Genomic DNA, 21,195 nt, shown 5'->3' with positions numbered 1-21,195 from the left:
GGTAGCCCGTAAACCGTGTTTGTCGACCATTCGGTCCATCTCCCGTTGGAAGACCGAGACCCCATTTGTGACACCGAATGGAACCCTTAGGAAGTGATAGAGGCGCCCATCTGCCTCAAACGCGGTGTACTTGAGGTCACTCGCGCGGATGGGGAGCTGGTGATAGGCAGACTTAAGGTCCACCGTGGAAAATACTTTGTATTTCGCGATCCTGTTAACCAGGTCGGAAATACGGGGGAGAGGATACGCATCCAGCTGCGTAAACCTGTTGATGGTCTGACTGTAGTCAATGACCATCCGGTTTTTCTCCCCAGTCCGAACTACCAGCACTTGGGCTCGCCAGGGACTGTTGCTGGCCTCGATGACTCCTTCCTTTCTTAGCCTCTGGACCTCAGACCCGATGAAGGTCCGGTCCTGGGCAATGTATTGTCTGCTCCTAGTGGCAACAGGTTACAATCTGGGGTGAGATTCGCAAACAAGGAAGGGGGGTCCACTTTGAGGGACGCGACGCTGCAGACAGTAAAGGGGGGGAATAGGGCCGACGAATTGGAAGGTCAAGCTCTGCAGGTTGCACTGGAAATCCAGTCCTATGTGTGCCGGTGCGCAGAGACGGGGGAGGTTGAGGAGTTTGTAGTTCTTGAAAACCTTCCCCTGGACCGTGAGGTCCGCTATGCAGCACCCTGTGATCTGGACAGAGTGCGAACCTGAGGCTAGCTCAATGTTATGTTTGACTGGATGGACGGGGAGCGCGCAGCATCATACCGTGTCGGGGTGGACGAAACTCTCTGTGCTCCCGGAGTCCAGCAGGCAACTCGTCTCGTGCCCGTCGAGCTGGATCTGCATCGTCGTCTTGGCGAGCGTGCGTGGTCGCGACTGGTCGAGGGTGATTGAAGCAAGTCGTGGCGAGAGTTCCTGGTCGTCATCGCTGGCAGAGTAGTCGCTGGCAGGGCCTTCTGTGTCGGCCCAAGATGGCGGCGCCCAGGACCCGCACGTGGAGTCGGTGCCTCAAGATGGCGGCACCCAGGACCCGCATGTGGAGCCGGGGCCCACAATGGCGGCGCCCGGGACCCACCCACGGCGTCCGTGGCCCAAGATGGCGCCGCCCGCGGGACCTCGTGGCGGTTGGGGACAGGGTCATCGGTGTCTGCGGGCCAACAGGGGCAGCCTGGAGCAGGGGCAGGGCGGCCCATGGGCCGGATGCGGGGGCCGGGAGGCAGGGTGGAGGGGCATTTGTGCCGCGCTGGGCCCTGGGGGGACCCGGAGGGGGACGATCCGCGGTCGCTGCGTGGGACAGCAGCGGCCGACTTGGTCTGGCAGACCACAGCATAATGGCCCTTCTTCCCGCAGCTCTTGCACAGAGCGGAGCGGGCCGGGCAGCGCGGGCGGGGGTGTTTAGCTAGGCCGCAAAAATAACAGTGGGGCCCCGCAAGCTTGTCGGGGCGTCCTACAGCGCAGGCCTGAGGTGGCTCGGGGTCAGCGGAGGACGGGGAGGGTGCGTGCCATGAAGCCCAAGAGGTTGCCGCGCGGCCGGGGGCGTATGCCCGGGCGTTCAGGTCGGCGACCTCCAGGGAGGTTGCGAGGGTCCGTGCCTCTGAGGGCGTCCTTTTCCAGCAATCGTTGGCGGATAGAGGAGGATTGCATGCCGGCAACGTAAGCGTCTCTGACTAAAAGTTCCATGTGCTCTGTCGCAGAAACTTGGGGACAGGCCCTCATTCTCCCTAGAGCCGCGAGGGCCTGGTAAAACACGTCGAGGGACTCACCAGGGAACTATTGTCTAGTAGCCAGGAGATGCCGTGCATATACTTCATTGACCGGCTGGAGAAAGTGTCCTTTCAGGAGATCCATAGCCGCGTCATAGTCCTGTTCGTCCTCTATCATTGAGTATACCGCCATGCCCACGCACGAGTGGAGGATGTGGAGTTTCTGCTCCTTGGTGGGCTTGTTGGCTGCAGTCGTCAGGTAACTATTGAAACACGCCAGCCAATGTTTAAAGGTTGCAGGCGCGTTCGAAGCATGCGGGCTGATGCGGAGGCAATCAGGCTTGATGCGTAGCTCCATTTCAAAATTCTAGCTGATTAAATTGATGTACCATCAATTGGACGCGAGACACAATGAAGGTCCAAACTTAGGCTTTAATCAGCTAGATGTTAGCCTGGTGGTCGACTACAGTGAAAGGCCGAACGTCGGGACCTCTGGGTACTTATACCCTGCCTTGGAGGCGGGGTCTACTTGCCTCGCGACCAATTGGTGAGCAGTCACATGACTAGTCTCAGCCAATCAGCCGAGAGGCACATGACCAGCCAGAGCCAATGGGAAACCGGTGCTCTGCACCAATGGCAGCGATCCTAGTCATACCACCACAGGGGTCCATGTGACAGAGGGACCCAGTGACAGAGAGACCCAATGACAGAGGGGTCCCAGTGACAGAGGGGTCCCTGTGACAGAGGGACCCAGTGACAGAGGGGTCCCTGTGACAGTGGGACCCAATGACAGAGGAATCCAGTGACAGAGGGGCCCAGTGACAGAGGGACCCACTGACCGGGGACCCAGTGACAGAGGGGTCCCTGTCACAGAGGGGTCCCTGTCACAGAGGGGTCCCAGTGACAGAGGGACCCAGTGACAGAGGGACCCACTGACCAGGGACCCAGTGACAGAGGGGTCCCTGTCACATAGGGGTCCCTGTCACAGAGGGACCCAGTGACAGAGGGAGCCAGTGACAGAGGGACCCAGTGACAGGGGACCCAGTGACAGGGGACCCAGTGACAGAGGGACCCAGTGACCGGGGACCCAGTGACAGAAGGAGCCATGACAGAGGGATCTCTGTGACAGAGGGACCCAGTGACAGGGGACCCAATGAGAGAAGGATCCCTGTGACAGAGGGGTCCCTGTGACAGTGGGGTCCCTTTGATAGTGGGGTCGCTGTGACTGTGGGGTCCCTATGACAGTGGGGTCCCTGTGACAATGGGGTCCCTTTGACAGTGGGGTCTCTTTGACAGTGGGGTCCCTGTGACAGTGGGGTCTCTGTGACAGGGGACCCAGTGAGAGAGGGATCCAGTGACATGGGTCCCTTTGACAGTGGGGTTCCTGTGACAGTGGGGTCCCTTTGACAGTGGGGTCCCTGTGACAGAGGGGTCCTGTGACAGTGGGGTCCCTTTGACAGTGGGGTCCCTGTGACAGTGGTGTCCCTGTGACAGTGGGGTCTCTGTGACAGGGGACCCAGTGAGAGAGGGATCCAGTGACAGAGGTCCCTTTGACAGTGGGGTCCCTGTGACAGTGGGGTCCCTGTGACAGTGGTGTCCCTGTGACAGTGGGGTCTCTGTGACAGGGGACCCAGTGAGAGAGGGACCCAGTGACAGAGGTCCCTTTGACAGTGGGGTCCCTGTGACAGTGGGGTCCCTGTGACAGTGGTGTCCCTGTGACAGTGGGGTCTCTGTGACAGGGGACCCAGTGAGAGAGGGACCCAGTGACAGAGGTTCCTTTGACAGTGGGATCCCTGTGACAGAGGGGTCCTGTGACAGTGGGGTCCCTTTGACAGTGGGGTCCCTGTGACAGTGGGGTCCCTGTGACAGTGGTGTCCCTGTGACAGTGGGGTCTCTGTGACAGGGGACCCAGTGAGAGAGGGATCCAGTGACAGAGGTCCCTTTGACAGTGGGGTCCCTGTGACAGTGGGGTCCCTGTGACAGTAGGGCCTGCAAGTATTTTTCAGAGGCTGTCAAATAAATGGTGACAAATTCATCTGGTCAGTACCATGTCTGGTCCTACGTCAGTACTGCTCCTGTGTGGAGTCAGTTGAGAATTGGGATGTGCAGATATGGTGGGATGCACCAACAGAAATGCTGAATGTCGAGACTGGACAGCAGAATTTATAACTAGCACCACCCAAGTATCAGGCAATGACCAACTTCCACATGAGAGAATCTAACCATCTATCCTTGACATTCAATGTAATTACCATCACTGAATGCCCCATTATCAATATCTCGGGGATTACCATTGGTCAAAAAACTGAACTGGACCAGCCAGAACAGCACTGTGGGCTACAAGAGCAAGTTGGAGGCTGAGAATTCTGAGTTAGGTAATTCACCTCTTGACTCCCCAAAGCTAGCCAGGATTGTGTTGGGATATTCTCCATTTGCCTGAATGAATGCAGCTCCAACTACACTCTGGTAGCTTGACACCATACAGGACAAAGCAGTCTGCACGATTGCCACCCCTTTTTGCACCCAAAACATTGTCTCCCCTCCAACACTGATGCATTGTGTCAGCAGTGAGTACCATCCTCAAGATGCACTGCTGCAACCAAGGCTCTTTCAACAAACCCATGACCTCTACCACCTGGAAGGATAACAGAGCAGATGCATGGGAACACCAAACAGATTTAACATTTTGAGTCAATTTAGCTCTTCATCTGAACTAAAAAGCAACTCTTTAACTCAGGATAAGGGGTTGATCATTTAGGACGAACATGAAGACAAACTATTTCATCCAAGGGACTGTGAATTTTTGGTATTCTCTGATCCAGAGGGTTGACGATGCTCCATCGTTGAATACATTTAAGGTTAGGATATGGGGAGTGGGTGGGAAAGTGGAGGTGAAACCCAAGTTCAGCCATGTGCATATTGAATGACAGAGCTTGCTCGAAGGGCTTTATGTACCTATTTATTGACAGCTCCTCAATACTATGGGCTTAAAGTTCAAGAAAACGAGACAAAAAACTAATCTAAACAAAATATACCCATAAACAACAAACAGATGCCACCATCACCTCCTCAAACCCCCACTCCACATACCTATATCAAAAGTGCCTCATTGAGGACAGGTTTTCACAAGTCAGGATGATTTTGGAGTCCTTAAGAAAAGGTGGGTGTGACCTGGATGCAGAAGCCCCGCCCTCATTTTTAGTCGATGCAATTTTGCAGATCGGAAAAATGGGGTGGGACATGAGTCGCGCAGCTGTGAAAGACAAATATGCAGGGCCATATGAAAATGGTACTGACTTTAAACAGACCCCATTTTCACTGTTCCAGGGACCTTGTGCTACAATACGGGATTAACAAATTTATGGAGGAGACATAAACATTTTTAAAAGGTGGATAAGATCTGTTACGTGTCATTATCTGGGTCTGTCAGGTGGCATGAGGGGCACGGGGATGTTGGGTGGCATGGTGAAGGCATGGGATTGGTTGGCTGGCGCGAGGACGAGGGGGCCTAACAGATTTTTATAAAACTGGGCCGAAGTCTCAGAGAATCAAGGCAGCCTTCAAACCAACCTGTCTTGGCATTCACTTGGCTCCAAGGCTGACTTTGAACTGCCTCTGGAAGCATCGGGCCAAACTCAGTCACTCACCTTCTCTGAGTTGAAGTTGTATGTGACAGGACGCTTTATATCAAGGTGGGTCTGCGAAGACGGAAAATTTACCGACTCGAGCTACCCGTCTGAGTGGTGACAATCTGATACTCAATCGTCCAATTAACCAAAGGAACATTCTAATGAACTGTGACATCGTGCAGTCAAGATACAAAGTGGACTATAATGTACTCAGATGGTCCACCATTCATCAAAAATTGGGATTCGGACCTCATCACTCATAGAACATAGAATTTACAGTGCAGAAGGAGGCCATTCGGCCCATCGAGTCTGCACTGGCTCCTGGAAAGAGCACCCTACCCAAGGTTAACACCTCCACCCTATCCCCATAACCCAGTAATCCCACCCAACACTAAGGGCAATTTTGGACACTAAGGGCAATTTATCATGGCGAATCCACCTAACCTGCACATCTTTGGACTGTGGGAGGAAACCGGAGCACCCGGAGGAAACCCACGCACACACGGGGAGGATGTGCAGACTCCGCACAGACAGTGACCCAAGCCGGAATCGAACCTGGGACCCTGGAGCTGTGAAGCGATTGTGCTATCCACTATGCTACTGTGCTGCTCAGAGCTCATCATTTGAGCTGAGTCTCAATGTCTAGAGGCTTGTTAGATAAGGACAAATTTGGGTCAGTTCCCTCAACAGCTGTTAGAGTCATAGAGCTCTACAGTACAGGAAAGGCCCTACGGCCCATCACATCTGTGCTGGTCAGAAACAACCACCTAACTTTTCCATTCCTATTTTCTAGCACTTGGCCTTGTATGCTGTGGTGATAACCACTGTAGATATGCATACTTGCAGTAGTGGGATGTATGGCTGTACCTGTGATACAGGTTCCTCCGGTAAGCCCCTGCCGGCTAGCTCCGCCCACAGGGAGCTTGTGTATAAATATGCGTGTGAGTCACTCAGACTCTAGTCTTCAGTTGCAGCCAGAGGAATAGCATCACACAGCAATAACGCCTCTATTGTACTTGTCTCTCGTCTTTGAGTATAATTATTAGCGCCACATATACCTTTCCATTTCAAGTGCACATCTAAATACTTCGTAAATGTTATGAGGGTCTCTGCCTTCACCACCCTTTCAGGCAGTGGGTTCCGGACTCCCACCACCCTCTGGGTGAAAAAGCTTTTCCTCACATTCCCTCTAAACCTCCTGCCTCTTACTTTAAATCTATGTCCCCTGGTCATTGTTCCTTCCACCAAGGGGAAACGTTTGTTCCTGTCTACTTTATCTCTTCCCCTCATAAATTTATACATCTCAGTCATGTCCCCCTCAGTCTTCCCTGCTCCAAGGAAAATAACCTCAGTCTAAAACTCGCCAACCCATGCAACATCCTGGTAAATCTCCTCCGCCCCCTGTCCAGTGCTATCACATCCTTCCTATAATGTGGATTCCAGAATTGCACACAACACTGTGGCCTAACCAGCATTTTATACAGTTCCAGCATAACCTCCCTGCTCTTAAACTCTATGCCTCTGCTAATAAAGGCAAGTATACCATATACATTCTTAACTACAGCATCCACCTGCTCTGCTACCTTAAGGGACCAGTGTACATGCACAGCAAGGTCCCACTGATCCTTGGTGCTTCCCAGAATCCTGTTGTTTATCGTGTATTCCTTTGCCTTATTTTCCTGCCCAAGTGCATCACCTCGCACTTACTTTTTCCCATTGGCAAACCCAGCTCTGTTGACCCTGCAAGGTCCTCCTTACTAACATCTGGGGGCTTGTGCCAAAGTTGGGAGAGCTGACTCACAGACTAGTTAAGCAATAGCCTGACGCAGTCATACTCACAGAATCAGACAATGTTCCAGACAGCACTATCACCTTTCTGATGTATGTCCTGCCTTACCTGCAGGACAAATGCAGCAGAGGTGGTGGCACAGTGGTATACAGTTGGGCTTCAGGTTAAACATGGGCAAGGAAACCTCCTGCTGATTACCAAGTACTGGCCACCATCAGCTGATGAATCAGTACTCTTCCATGTGAGGAAGCACTGGGCAGATCTTTCTCCAGGAAGACTGAAAGGTGTGATTTTGAACCTGCAGTGGCCCTCAGGAGTGTCTCGGAACCAGGTGGAGGACCTTTTCTCCATATAAAAGTAAGTTAAAAAATATATACTTCTACTTTTGAAAGTAGCTTCCAAAGACTCTCTTTTGGGAATGTTGCTTATTTTGACACCACAAAACTTTGTAGTGCATGTCCCACAACAGCAATGTTCAGCGGCAATACATCGAATGGAAAGAATTCACAAGATTCAAGAGGCCCAGGGCGCGATTAAATGGCTGTGTTGTGCTTAAACAAGAGCGCAACAAGGCCGTTAGATTGCAGGAGAGGCCAAAAGTGAGAATCGCGCCGGGCGCCGATCAGTTTGCGATCTAACCGGCCCGCTCCTGTTGGTGAAATCTGGAATCCGCCGTAGCATGGCGATAAACCAATAATCACCATTTGAGGCCCATTTCCATACAATTAACTGGAGAAACCTCTTATCTAACGGCCTCCCGTGATCAAACCACCTCCCCAACAAGTGGTCACGCGAGCGCTGATTAGTACACCTTTTTAAAAATGTGAAGTTGGCAGAAGGGTTGCTGCAAGGACCCGAGAAGGTGAGTAGCCATCTTTGCCCTGGACAATGAGCCCGGTGACACTGGGGTTGCTGCCCCGGTGCGAGGAGGAGAGCGCCGGGGGACCACTCTCAGTTGGGGTGGCTCGATGTCGGAGGGAGGGGTTGTTGTGGGATGGGGGTGTGGAAGGCTATATTAGGGGTATCGCGGTACCTAGGTGGGATGTACCTTATACTGTAGTATGAGTGGTAGAACCTGCCTGCTGGTTCCGCCCAGCAGGCGGAGCATAAGAGTCTGTGTTTCACCCACAGCAGTCATTCTGTACCGGAGCTGCTGGGGTAACTGCTTGTTCATTAAAGCCTTCAATTGGACTACAATCTCGCTTCAGTAGTGATTGATCATGCATTAGGGGGGTAGCTGCCCATGGCAAGGAGGTGGGGGGGGAGGGGGGCGTGGCTGAAGGTTATTGCTTATTAAGAATTGGCAATAGTAGTTAAGTGAACACTTCACACCTCTCAAGTGGATCCCCATGGGTAGGCGTTCCAGCGTCTGGGAGTAATTACTTAGCATCTCAATCAGACTTTGATGCCTGGAAGCTGTGCCTGGGCACTGCAAGAGGCAACACCACGGATGCAGCAGCTAACATCCGAACACCCAGGGGCTGGGCCCCAGCACCGGGGACAAATCGGCGACCAGCGTGGGGGGGGGGGGGGGGGGGGGGGAGACAGGCGCCCGGTCCAGGTAACGTTACGTACAGTTGTTTGGTGTACAGGGTGTGGGGTCCAGTGAGCAGAGTACCCCGTTGCAGCCGGGAATGCGTGGGTAGGGCATGCCGGGTGGCAGGAAGCAATGGGGGAATGGGGGAGGCATGAGCAATGGGGGAATGTAGGTCCCAGGGAGGAAGATACCGTTGATTATCAATCTCACACCCTCTCCAATTCCTTATAGATATCACATGGAATGGATGGTATCCTGCCCTCCACGGAGTTTGCCCTCGCCGATGGCCAGACACCGGAGGAGGCGGCGGCCGATGTGCCCTGCCCTGTATCCTGAGGACCCAGCCGTCCATTAGGCCCAGGGCCGGCTCAAGGTACCGGCAACTCGGGCAGTCGCCCGGGGCGCTATGTGCTAGGGGGCGCCATCAAGGAGTGCGTGACCGGCGTCAGAGACCCGGCGCCGCGTAAAAGACTCGGGTCCCGTGCATGCGCAGTTGGGCCGGTGCCAACCAGCGCATGCGCGGTGGCCGCCCTCCCCCAGGCCGCCCCGCACAAACATGGCGGGTGGATCCAGGCTCGCCGGTGGAAGAAAGGAGGCCTGCCGACAGAGAGACCGGCCCGCCGATCGCTGGGTCCCGATCATGTACCAGGTCACTCCGGCACCCCCCCCCCCCCCCTACCCCCCCGGTGAATGGAGCCCCCCCCCCCCGAAGGGCGCCGAAGTTCAGCTTGCCCAGGGCGCCAGCAACCCTAGGGCCGGCGCTGATTAGGCCAGGGAGGGCCCCATAGGAGGAGACTATCAATAGCCCAAAGTGTACAGATGTCACTGGTCTTTCGAACAAACGATGGGCAGCATGTGTCGCAGGAGGAAGCACCTCAACAAGGAGATGGTGCGGCACCTGTGCCATGTCCTTGAAGACACTACACCACATGGAGGAGGATACTGCTCCCAATGGCCGTCAAGGTCATCGCAACCCTGAATATCTATGCCTTGGGATCATTCCAGGGTTCGAGCAGGGACTTGTGTGGCATCTCACAAGTTACAGCCCACAAGTGTATTTCTGAGGTCACAGATGTCCTGTTTGCCTGGGCAGTGAACTATATAAACTTTGATATGCACCAGGCCCTACAGGATCCCTGGGCAGCAGGTTTGTCCTCCATCGCCGGGATGCTCCAGGTCCAAGTGATAGTAGATGGCAAGCATGTCACCTTGCGCTCACCGGGCCATCTGGGAGTGCCCAACATCAACAGGAAGGGGCTGCACTCCCTGATAGTCCAGCTCGTGTACGACCACCACATGAAGATCATGCACGTCTGTGCACGCTTCCCAGGGAGTGTGCACGTCCGCTACATCCTGGGCCAGTCAGACATCCCTGGCCTCTTCAAAGACCACCCTAGGATGGCCGGTACACTCTTGGGAGATAAAGGGTACCTGCTGAGGACCAGGCTAATGATGCCAGTACAGAGGCTGATGGCTGATGCGGAGACCCGATACAACAAGGCCCATATGGCCACCCGGATTGTCATTGAGCGGTGTATCGGAAACCTCAAAATGTGGTTCTGATGCCTCGATTACTCTGGCGGTGCACTGCACCCCGGAGGGTCACCCGCTTTGTGGTGGTCTGCTGTGCCCTCCACAACCTGGCACACACAACAGCAGGGAGACGTGCTGGAGGTGGAGGAGAAACCTGCTGCCCAGACATCCTGTAGGGCCTGCTGCATGCCAAAGTCTATATAGTTCGCTGGGCAAACAGGACATCCTTGACCTCAGAAATACACTTGTGGGCTGTAGCTTGTGAGATGCCATAGGGCTGCGATGACCTTGACGACCGCCGGGAGTGGGTATCCTCCTCCATGTGGTGTCAAGTCTGCAAGGACATGGCACAGATGCCGCACCAACTCGTTGTTGAGCCCAGAGAGCGCTCGTCTGACTTCAGCCTGTTCGCTAAGTGTTCATTCACACCCATCACCTGCAGGTGGTGTGCCTGGATTTGAGGGGGGAGGAGGCATCCCGGATCTCCATGTCCGGGGAGCGGGATCAAGGTATTGGTGTTTGGCCCACATTTTGGAAGAAAGTGCAAGAGACATTATATTTCTTGAGTGCAATGTTTCTTAATGCTATACATATGTATCCCCAACTGCCCCAATCCCCCAATGGTGCCACCACTCTCCCCACTGCTCTCAAATCCTCTCCCGCATCCCTTCCTCATCATCACACACTTACCCCATTCCCCATCTCTCCAAGTGTCCTCTCAGTGATTCTTGATGTGCTCAACCGCTGTGCCTAGGTGTGTCCTCAGGATGCACATCAGAGATAGAGGGAGCTTACTTTCAATGCCCCAGGCGGACATCCTCGGGAGGCCCTGGGGCCTTGGGGCCCTGGAGCACTTGCTGGCAGCATATGCATTGTCGTGCCACCCTGCTTCGGGTGCTGACTGTGACATATAATGGTACCGGCAATATAATGGGACCTCAGACGCATAATGGGTGTCTTTGGGGTAAAGGACGTTCAGCCGTGAAATTTGCTCTTTATGTCTCATTTTCTTCCTAGAAAACAATTCAACAAAGACTGTATTCTCCCCGGTGGATCCATAAACAATGCACAGAGATATAGGCCAGAATAACAGGGCCCACGTGGTCAATGGGCTTTTGAATGGCTCGCCGCATTTTCCAACTTCACCCCTGCCTGTTTTTAAAATGCTCCCATGTACTCTCATTTGACAAATGTATTAGCACATCTAAATATACAATGACCTCATAAAATATTGATATGAATGTGGTGTGTTCTCCTTTTTGTATCTTCCCATTCTTGCCAGTGAAGTAGCAGAAGGATGCACAGGCTGGTTAACAGGCTGTAACCTGCTAGGATGTTTCTATTATATGGCAGAAGGATTTTACTGGCTCCAACTACCCACATGTTGAGGGAAGCTATATACCCCATCAGGTAAGGATATCCCACTGAACATCAGCACAAAACTCAGAGCCAATCCGCAATCATGGTGTCTATCTGGAATGGGATTCAAAAACCACACTATCTGACTCAATGGTAAGTCAGATAAGCAGGTAAGCCAAAGGTATACTCCTCCTTTCTGTGCAGTATTTCAGAAATATTATGTATGAGTGTTCAGCTGTTTGAATGTACCAGCTGCACAACATGCAAATGCATATTTGCTAAAATTTTACAAAAATGTCAAACGTGGAATTTAAGGGACAACAATGAAACTCAGATGTTGGGGGAGGGAACAGGAGAAGTTGACATTAAGAATTACTCAAGCTGAACGCTTAACTTCGGGGGATTGGTTCGACATTTGTGAGTTGTCTCAAGGACATACTTGCATTGAAGCCAGTTCAGAGAAGATTCACTGCACCAATCCTGTGATCATAGAATCATAGAATGATAGAATTTACAGTACAGAAGGAGGCCATTCGGCTCAAGTCTGCACCGGCCCTTGGAAAGAGCACCCTAGCCAACCCCGCACCTCCACCCTCCTCCATAACCCAGTTACCCCACCTAACCTTTTTTTGGACACTAAGGGAAATTTAGCATGGCCAATCCACCTAACCTGCACATCTTTGGACTGTGGAAGGAAACCGGAGCACACGGAGGAAACCCACACAGGCATGGGGAGAATGTGCAGACTCCGCACAGTGACCCAAGCCCGGAATCGAACCTGGGACCATAGAGCTGTGAAGCAACTGTGCTACCGTGATGAAGGGGCTGTCTTCTGAGCAGGTTAGGCCTATACTCATTTAGAAGAATGAGAGGTAATCTTATTGAAACCTATAAGATTCTGAGAGGGCTTGACAGGGTAAATGCTGAGAGGATGTTTCCTATCATGAGGGATTCTAGAACTATGGGCCACAGTTTCAAAACAAAGGGTCACGTATTTAATGAGATAAGGAGGAATTTCTTCTCTCTGAGGGTCATTAGTGTTTGGAATTCTCTCCCCCAGCAAGTAGTGGAGTCATCGAATATATTCAAGGCTGTGTTCGGAAATTTCTGATTGACAAGGGAGTCAAGGGTTAAGGAGGCAGGCAGGAAAGTGGAGTTAAGGCCACAATCTGATCAACTATGATCTTATTGACTGGCGAAGCAAGCTGAAGGGGTCAAATTGCCTTCTTTTCCTGCTCATTTTTCTTATGTATTTATGTTTTCTTAGTTATCTTGATTTTAAAATAAAATTGTCTCTCCCTTCATTCATATAGTGGTTGTTGAAAACCATTGTGACCAACAATGCCCCGTAATCAAATCAGAGTTCACGACCTGGCAGAAAGCCATTTATAGTAGTGGTTTCCATGACCCAAGCCAGTGTTGGTTTTAAATTAGAAACAAAGGAAAGAATCAACAGCCCACAAAACATCATATACAGAGACAGTTAATCACGGGATGTACTTACCAGCACAGTCATGCATAAAGCTGTGGAACTGGCTCAGACATTCTGCAAGGCATTGCATCCGTTGCTTTTAAATAATGTTGACTGCACTTAGTCCTTGTATGAATAAGCACTCCTGTGGCCAGGTGCAGACCCATCAGAAGCACTACAGATACAAACTCCCTCCAAAAGGCATCTTGTTACTGCCTGTTTGGAAATTCCTAATCACAATGGGCGCTGTGAAATACACTGGCATTTCTGGAAGGTTCAATCAAATATAGCTTAAATGAACGCTGCTTTTGATATTCAAAGAGGATGTCAACACAACCTGCTGCTTTAATGTGCTAATGAGTATATTTGCTGTGTGAGTGGTTATGCAGAAGGCTGGCTGCAGTTTAATTTGGTGATATTTTTTCGAATTAATTAATGCTTTTTCCACAGTTTGTAATTGTTTTATTTTTTTGTTTGTTTTATTCACTCTTGAAGTTTTGATTTAAAAAAAATTAATTCGGCTTTCAATCTTTGGCTATCCTGACAAATTTACCAATTCCATGTTCCTATGGGAAATACACGCTGAAAGGGACTATCAGCGGTGGACCACAAGTTGGAAAATCAACATGGCTTTTTCTCCAAACCATGTTTACGTCCCTTTTAAATCCAGTCCTCCAGTGCAAACTTAGGGTCAGAGAATCTACTCTTCATATTGTTTCCCTCTAAATTCAAGTTAAAAGAAACACATGAAATCTATTGTACACAAGTCCACACACTTTCGGGTCTGCATAAACCAAAACGTTTGCAATCAAATTTCGGGTTCAATGAACAAAAGCAATTTTGGAAGGAATTAATTCAAATCCTTAGTGCACGTTTTACGATTTTAAAAAAAGGCTATAATACAACAAAGAGTTCACATAGAACACTGTGACTTCAATATCTACACCCAAAGGAATTTCATTCAGCTATCTATACAACACAGGTGGATGAAACTGGACTTTAAATGCGTCTTCATTTACTGAATAGTATGGAGAAAACATGATGGGCTCCCTGTGCCAAACAGGGAAAGCAGCTGTGTGTGCTACACCTGAACTGCCATAATGCTCTTGTTGATGTTTCCGTGTTTTATCAGGTTCAACCCTAATTTTAGAATTTGATTTTTCTGGGAATGAATGCAAAATGTAATCATAAAAAGCAGCATGCTGAACTAACTGTATCCTGTTAAAATTTGCGGAGCTGATTTCCATCTGTAAATTGGCAGTGAGATGAAAACCAGGAAAATAAATGCTGACTTACTGCTGGAAGAATGCCCCAATGTTTGGGCAGGTCTAGTTTGAGGCAACCAGCAGTGCTGTCAGAAACAGGCAGGGTCTGAATTCAAATATTCAAACAGGAGTGAACCAATGTTATCCAAAATCCCCAGTGCCAATACGTATTGCAACTATTACTTCCTCACTCTGCTCACGAATCATGGGTGGTAAAAGTCATCAAGCAACCAACATATTAATCTGCATCAATTTTAAAAGTTACAATTATTTTGGAGATGATTTTCTGACAATATCTGGCTGCTTAGATGAGTTTGAAGTACTCGCCATGCCTGTACAACCTCCTGAAATCTTAAGGGACTTCTGGCAACATGAGGATCCTTCTGACATTTCCATCCTGGCCAGAGGAATAGAAAGAAAGAGCAGTTCTAATTCAAGAGCAAACTGAGCTGTAGCAGTAGCTGGCAACTGCAGGAAGGCCAGATGAAAGATATGCTTGCAGTAACCATCCCAACAGAGTGTTTCTGAGGACAACTTATTTGTACTTACTGAGGCCTACTGATGAAGGCTGACTGGGATTTTCCAGTTTGGTGGCAGAGGATGATTCGCTGCCAGGAGGTTTACAGTCTCTCCTTTGCCTGCATGAACTCAGCAACAGTTGCAGGCCCTGTGGAGTGGTGCCCACCCCTCCCCCAACACTGTTGAGCTGGCTGCAAAGGCCTTTTTATACTGTACATTTTGAAAAGTTGGAGAGGGCACCTCCATTTTGGGATGCCCTCTCTCTCTCTAATTAACCTGCCATGGCATCTGAGTGCTGCTTTCAAGAGATCTCCTACTGGCCTCCCACCTGCCATCTTTAATTGCACAGCGAGTCCACCCTCTGGCCACCAATAGGCCAATTCATGGAGAATCGCAGTGAGTGTTTCCACATTTCAGCCTGACAGCAGGGCTCTGACCCCTGCAGGGAAATTCTGCCCACAGTTGGGTTATCATTTACAAGAGACCTGTAGCTCTGCCACAGGCACCATTACACTGACTGTTCCAGTAAAATTCACGACAGCTCTGAACTTTGCCTTCAGCTCCTATTTGGGAAATCAGTAATATCCATAAATGATTGGATTAAACGAGGTGACAGATGCTGAAACAAACACACTTATCTCTTTCCACAAGGAGAGCTGAAAACAGAAGGATAAGGTTCTGGGGTTTGCATAGACTGTATACATTCCTCAAGTCCAGATCCTTCACTTCTTTCCATTCCAGTAATGACCCACAACACATAAAGTCGGCCAATGCCCAATTTCCTTACCGCTGCCACAATGTTTTATTTTGCATCTGTCTTTGAACCTCCGATTCTTCACCCCTACGCGAAGAGTGAAAGCCTAGCTGGCCAGGAGACCCATTCTCCTTTAATGGCACTGTCAATCCTTTTGGGACTGCAATGGGACTGCCACTAACAGGAATTTGGGCCCTCATATCCCGTACCAGCTTCCCCGGACAGGCGCCGGAATGTGGCGACTAGGGGCTTTTCACAGTAACTTCATTGAAGCCTACTCGTGACAATAAGCGATTTTCATTTCATTTCATTTTCATATCCACAGGCTCTCTCCACAGACAGTAGGAATCCTGCTGGGAGTCTGTCTTGTGCGTAAAATAACCCTGAACCAAGAAACTGCAACAGGATTCAGTTAGTGTTGGAGAAGTGAGCAGAGGTCCCACCTCACCTAAGCAATGCCTCAAGGATGGTGGCATTCATGAACTCTATGTCTAGATTTATTACGGAAATAGCCTATGTAAATTTGTAATTCTGCAATTTCAGTTGGACCACTAGTAATATCTCTTTCATATCTTTTCCCCACAAGTTGTTCAGAAGACTTTCTGAAAAAGTTCTCAACGCTGACATTCTTAATATACAAAATAAGGAGGTAAAGATAGGTAGAGACCGACAGACAGATCACTGCCACTGGCTGTATCAATGCTGCGCAGCATATTAGCAGCAGATATCCTTGCAGAAGCTCTGCATCCATCTCTTCATTAACTTGGGGCCTATGAAGATCAGTTCCTTGGGTAAGCTCATCAATGTCTGCCAGATATGGTTGTTATTGGGGCTGGTTCAGCACACTGGGCTAAACAGCTGGCTTGTAATGCAGAACAAGACCAGCAGTGCAGGTTCAAATCCTGTACCGGCCTCCCCGAACAGGCGTCGGAATGTGGCGACTAGGGGCTTTTCACAGTAACTTCATTGAAGCCTACTTGTGACAACAAGCGATTATTATTATTATTATCACCTTGGCAAGCATAGCCAAGCAAAAGAGATTTGCTCTTGAATCATACTGAGCTACTTTCTTTCATGCAGTGTCACTGAAAACACAGCATACTGGAATTAATGTGCTTCAATGCAGTATTACGGTTAGTCAGGTATTTTCATATCTATGCAATCAGGTTTATTTTCACCTATCTTGGGAACAGAAACGTTTGCCTGCTTGAATCTTTTTCAAAAGTGTGATATGAGCGCCTGTATCAGGAGTCAGGAAACCAGCAAGTGGACCCAGGACCCTCTGGTGCAGCATAACTTGTTTGGCATCTCTCCCTTGGGCCTGTCTCTCCCTTCATAAAGTTTGGAGAGAATTGTGGCAGAACTAATCGTGGAAACAAAGAAGCCTCAAAATAACCGTCACTCCGGTTTATGAGAACCTTCGAGCAGCAGAAAAATCGTGCGATGTACCGGCAGCCTCCCGCCGGAATTAGAGTGGGATATGGCCGGTCATTATGCCTCGCAAGATCTAACCAGACTCGCATAGCTAAAAGAGCTTAAAAGCTCACTTACCTGTGCTACCGTCTGATCGAATGGCCACCCAGCATCTAACGGCATCTCCAAGGTAAGCTGGGTGCCATTTAGCACTGGTTTCCCATAAAAGTGGACGAGGCGGAATGACACTTGCTGGGAGGGGGTCTCCCAGATGGTCGGAGGCCCCACCTGGTCGGCCTCCAGGCAGGGTGGCACCCCGGCACAGCTGGTGCCACCCAGGCACCTTGGCATTGCCCCTCTGGCAACCTGGCAGTGCCAGCTGGGAACCATGGTAATGCCACCCAGGTGCCAGCCTGGCAGTGCAAGATGTCAAGCTGGCATTTTTCCCGCATTTGGGATCGGGCCCAGGGGTGCCCTGTCGGTATGTGATGGGGTGCGGGGGGTGAGGACCCCCCAACAGATGAGTTGGGGCATGGGAGGGGGTTCCAGGGGTCACGTCGGGGGTTATCAAGAGATTGGGGTGTCACCTGATCACTTCCTGCACTCAGGAGCTCCACTCGTCAGAGTTCCTCAGTGTAGGATATGCAGCTAAGTGCAGCCTCGGCAGGGCATTCCCCACAGGGTCCCGAAAAAAATCCGAGTGCTGTTTGATAGCCCAGAATGAACTCTTTAAAAAAAAATTAAATCATGCCCCAAAACAAAAGAAATGCAGATAAATAGAGTCAGAAATGGTTTTGAGATATATTTGAGATCATAGACTCCCCACATTGCAGAAGGAGGCTTTTTGGCTCATCGAATCTGCATCGACCCATCAAATGAGCACCCTACCTAGACTCACTCCCCTGCCCACACAGTCCTATCCCCTGTAACTCTGTAACCTAACCTGCAAATCCCTGGACACTAAGGGACAAATCAAGCATGGCCAATCTACCTAACTTGCACATCTTTGGATCATTTTATTAGGCCTCCAACCCTATTTCTCTATACAGTTCAGTAACACCAAGCCCATAATACAGGTAAATTAGTCATTTTAATGTTATGAATTATGAATCTGAATTTGGGGCACATGATCCACAACTCAGTGGAGGTCTGGTGAACTGACTTCTGTTAAATCTCCATTCTTTTGTGCCCCACTAACTCATATGTCAGATATAATGGAAATTAAATGCGTTCTCTCTGTAGTCTTCTTTCAAAAAATAAATTTAGAGTGCCCAATTATATATTTTTTCCAATTAAGGGGCAATTTAGCATGGCCAATCCACCTAACCTGCACATCTTTGATTTGTGGGGGTGAAACCCACGCAGACATGGGGAGAATTTGCAAACTCCACACAGTGACCCAGGGCCGGGATTCGAACCCGGGTTCTCAACGCCGTAGCCCCAGTGCTAACCACTGTGCCACATGCCGCCCTAGTCTCTCTGTAAACTTAATTATAAAGAGATATATATCCTTCTGTTTGTAATAATTCCATGTGAAAGACCAAACTGGATTATTTTAAACTGAAAATGAAGCCTCTACTGTGGCTCACAAAACAAGCATCCCAGCGCAGGAGTATCAGGAACTGCCTGTCCGAGTCTGGGATCTGTATTAAAGGCCCTGCTAATGAACCCCAGTTGGGCAGGCCTCCACCCGCTCACCACGGGAACTGGTATTCTACAAAGCCCACTGGGAGATCAATCCGCGATCCCATGGTCCTCGTGATGTTAGTGGAAAAGTGAGCGTGAGTATAAAGCAGGAGAAACCCACTGCTGTTTATTTGTGAGCACTAACAGGAGAATAAACCTGAAGATTTCGGAACTGAAAGATCAAGGGAGGTCACAGCGCTACTCAGTACAGTGCTGCCATCTTCTGGCTGTACAAAAGCACACAAAACTCCTGTAGAGTTGTCACATGGAGTCAAATATCTGCAGCTCTTCTGGCACTCTCTTGTCATAAGTCCAGTCAACAGTGTGGAATATTACTGTTACCAAAGAATGTTAAATAATACAATTACTATCAAGCCGAATCGCAGGACTCCACACTGGACAGGGAGTTCTGTGATTATGTGTTTCAGTGAACAGTAAATGTACTGATGTGCAATTTTCTTACATGTGTCATCGTCGTTGTGATACTGACCTCTGGCGAATTGATTTTCCTTTTCCAATGTCTGAATTCTCTCTCTTGCTTCCATCACACTGATTGCAGCATCTTGCTTGACTTCAGCTAGCTGAATCTGTAGCTTCTTCATGATTCTTTTGTGCTTCTGTTTCTTGATTAAAATTAAATTTGGTCACATCATAGGGTAAATAAAGACTTTAGTACTGACTCTCCAATCCACAATTCCTGTCATTATTATTCTGAACTGACAGATGTTATGTGGGTGAACACATCAACTGTTGTGTGCACAATCAGGTCCCACAAATAACAATGAGAGTGATCTAATCCGGTTTTGGTGGTGGTGGTTGATTGTGTTCACTAAGATGCTGCAAAAACTTTCTCGCCTTCTTTAAAAAGTGCCATAAGATGTTTAATGTCTAACTGAACACACAGACTAGTTTAACATTTTATCTGAAGGATGGTATCACCAACAATACCACACTCTCTCAGTACTACGTCATGTACTGATGTCCTCAGGGTTCATTTTAACCTAAGCCACTGGTAAGAAGCTGACTGATCAGACCAGCACTAATTTTATTCAGCATCCAATATTACTTTCTTTTGAAGCCAGTGTACAGTAGGATTGGGTCGTTTTTACAGTGGGTGGCATCTGAACATGTCAGTGAATTAGGTTAAGCCCTCATGCAGCGGGTCCTGAATCCACACTTCAGCATCATGACTGCCACCGACCCGGCTGGGAAGCTGATCAGTACACTCATTCTTTTTCTCCTTAAAGTTTTCAACATACTCGCAAATATTGGAAAGAATGTTAAGCTGTTCAAATCTGCTAGAAGGCACAAAGAGAAATCATTGTTCAAAGCTTAACACTGTCGTGCCAGAGAAAAGGAGAATCATTCTGAAATAATTTCCCAATGTGTAAAATGTTCATGGGTCCAAAATTTGTTAGTGCCCTAAACCAGCTGCAATTCTGGGAGCATGTAACAATGGTGCACCAAATCGGTGATGCCCAAACTAATTTGCTATTGTCCACCTGGTTAGTGCCAGCTTAGTTCCTGCATGGTTAAATGGCAGCAGGCAAGGAATGTCGGGACATCACTGAATTACATCGAGTCCACGGTACAGAAACAAGCCATGCAGCCCATATGGTCCAGACTGTCAATTTTGCTGCACACGAGCCTTCCCCCACCATTCCTCATTTAATCCTATTAGTCTATCCTCCTGTTTCTTTTGCTTTCTCATATGCTTCCACTTAAATGACATATTCGCCTCAACTCTCAATGACAATGTATTCACATTCTTTGGGTAAAGAACTTGCTCCAAAATTCCTATTGATTTTATTAGTGAATAAACTTGCAAATTCTCCCCCACAAGTTTTTTATCTCTATCTAATCAAGCCTTTTGTTATTTTAATAAGCACTATCAGATCAGCCTTTCTTTTCCAGAGAAAGAAGTCCTAACCTGTTTAGACTTTCCTGATCGCAAGAACCCATTAGTGTTGGTATCATTTTTGTGAATTTTGTTTTGCAACTTCATAGAATCCCTACAGTGCAGAAAGAAGCCATTTGGCCCATTAGTCTGCACCGACCCTCCAAACGAAGACGCCACGTAGGCCTACACTCCTGCCATATCCTCATAACCTCACCTAACCTTTAGGATATCAAGGGGCAATTTATCATGGCCAATCCACCTAACCTGCAGATCTTTGGTCTGTGGGAGGAAACAAAAGCACCCGGAGGAAACCCACGCAGACATGGGGAGAACGTGCAAACTCCGCACAGATAGTCACCAAGGCCAGAATTGAACCCGGGTCCCTGGCACTGTGAGGCAGCAATGCTAACCACTGTGCCACCCTTCTTCAATGCCTCTATGTTATTTTCATAATCTGGAGAATTCTCCAATAATGGGGCTATGTCCACACGCCAGCGTGAAAAGCGGCACCAACCACTCCGGCGGCAATGGTCCCCGATAATGGGGAATTCTCCCCTTCTGAGGGGCTAGGTTGGCACCGGAGTGGTCCCCACAGCTCCAGCTGGCGCAGAACGGTCCACGCGAGTTTGCGCATGCGTGG

The 21,195-nt window shown here is 49.3% G+C and overlaps 1 protein-coding gene across 2 annotated transcripts in view; it reads right to left on the bottom strand.

The window, feature by feature from the left end:
• LOC119970302 (coiled-coil domain-containing protein 192-like) overlaps window positions 1–21,195 on the bottom strand; it is a 101,817-nt gene that overhangs the window by 12,278 nt on the left and 68,344 nt on the right. The window contains exon 6 of one of the 2 annotated variants that reach the window (XM_038804699.1): window positions 19,146–19,278. In XM_038804699.1, coding sequence (XP_038660627.1) covers window positions 19,146–19,278 — 133 coding nt within the window. The remainder of the gene's footprint in view (window positions 1–19,145; window positions 19,279–21,195) is intronic. The other variant, XM_038804700.1, reaches the window with a different exon arrangement.

Source organism: Scyliorhinus canicula, chromosome 8 (assembly GCF_902713615.1).
Source record: "Scyliorhinus canicula chromosome 8, sScyCan1.1, whole genome shotgun sequence".
NCBI lineage: Eukaryota > Metazoa > Chordata > Chondrichthyes > Carcharhiniformes > Scyliorhinidae > Scyliorhinus > Scyliorhinus canicula.
The sequence above is the reverse complement of the archived record's forward strand: the minus strand, read 5'-3'. Positions and strand labels throughout refer to the sequence as shown.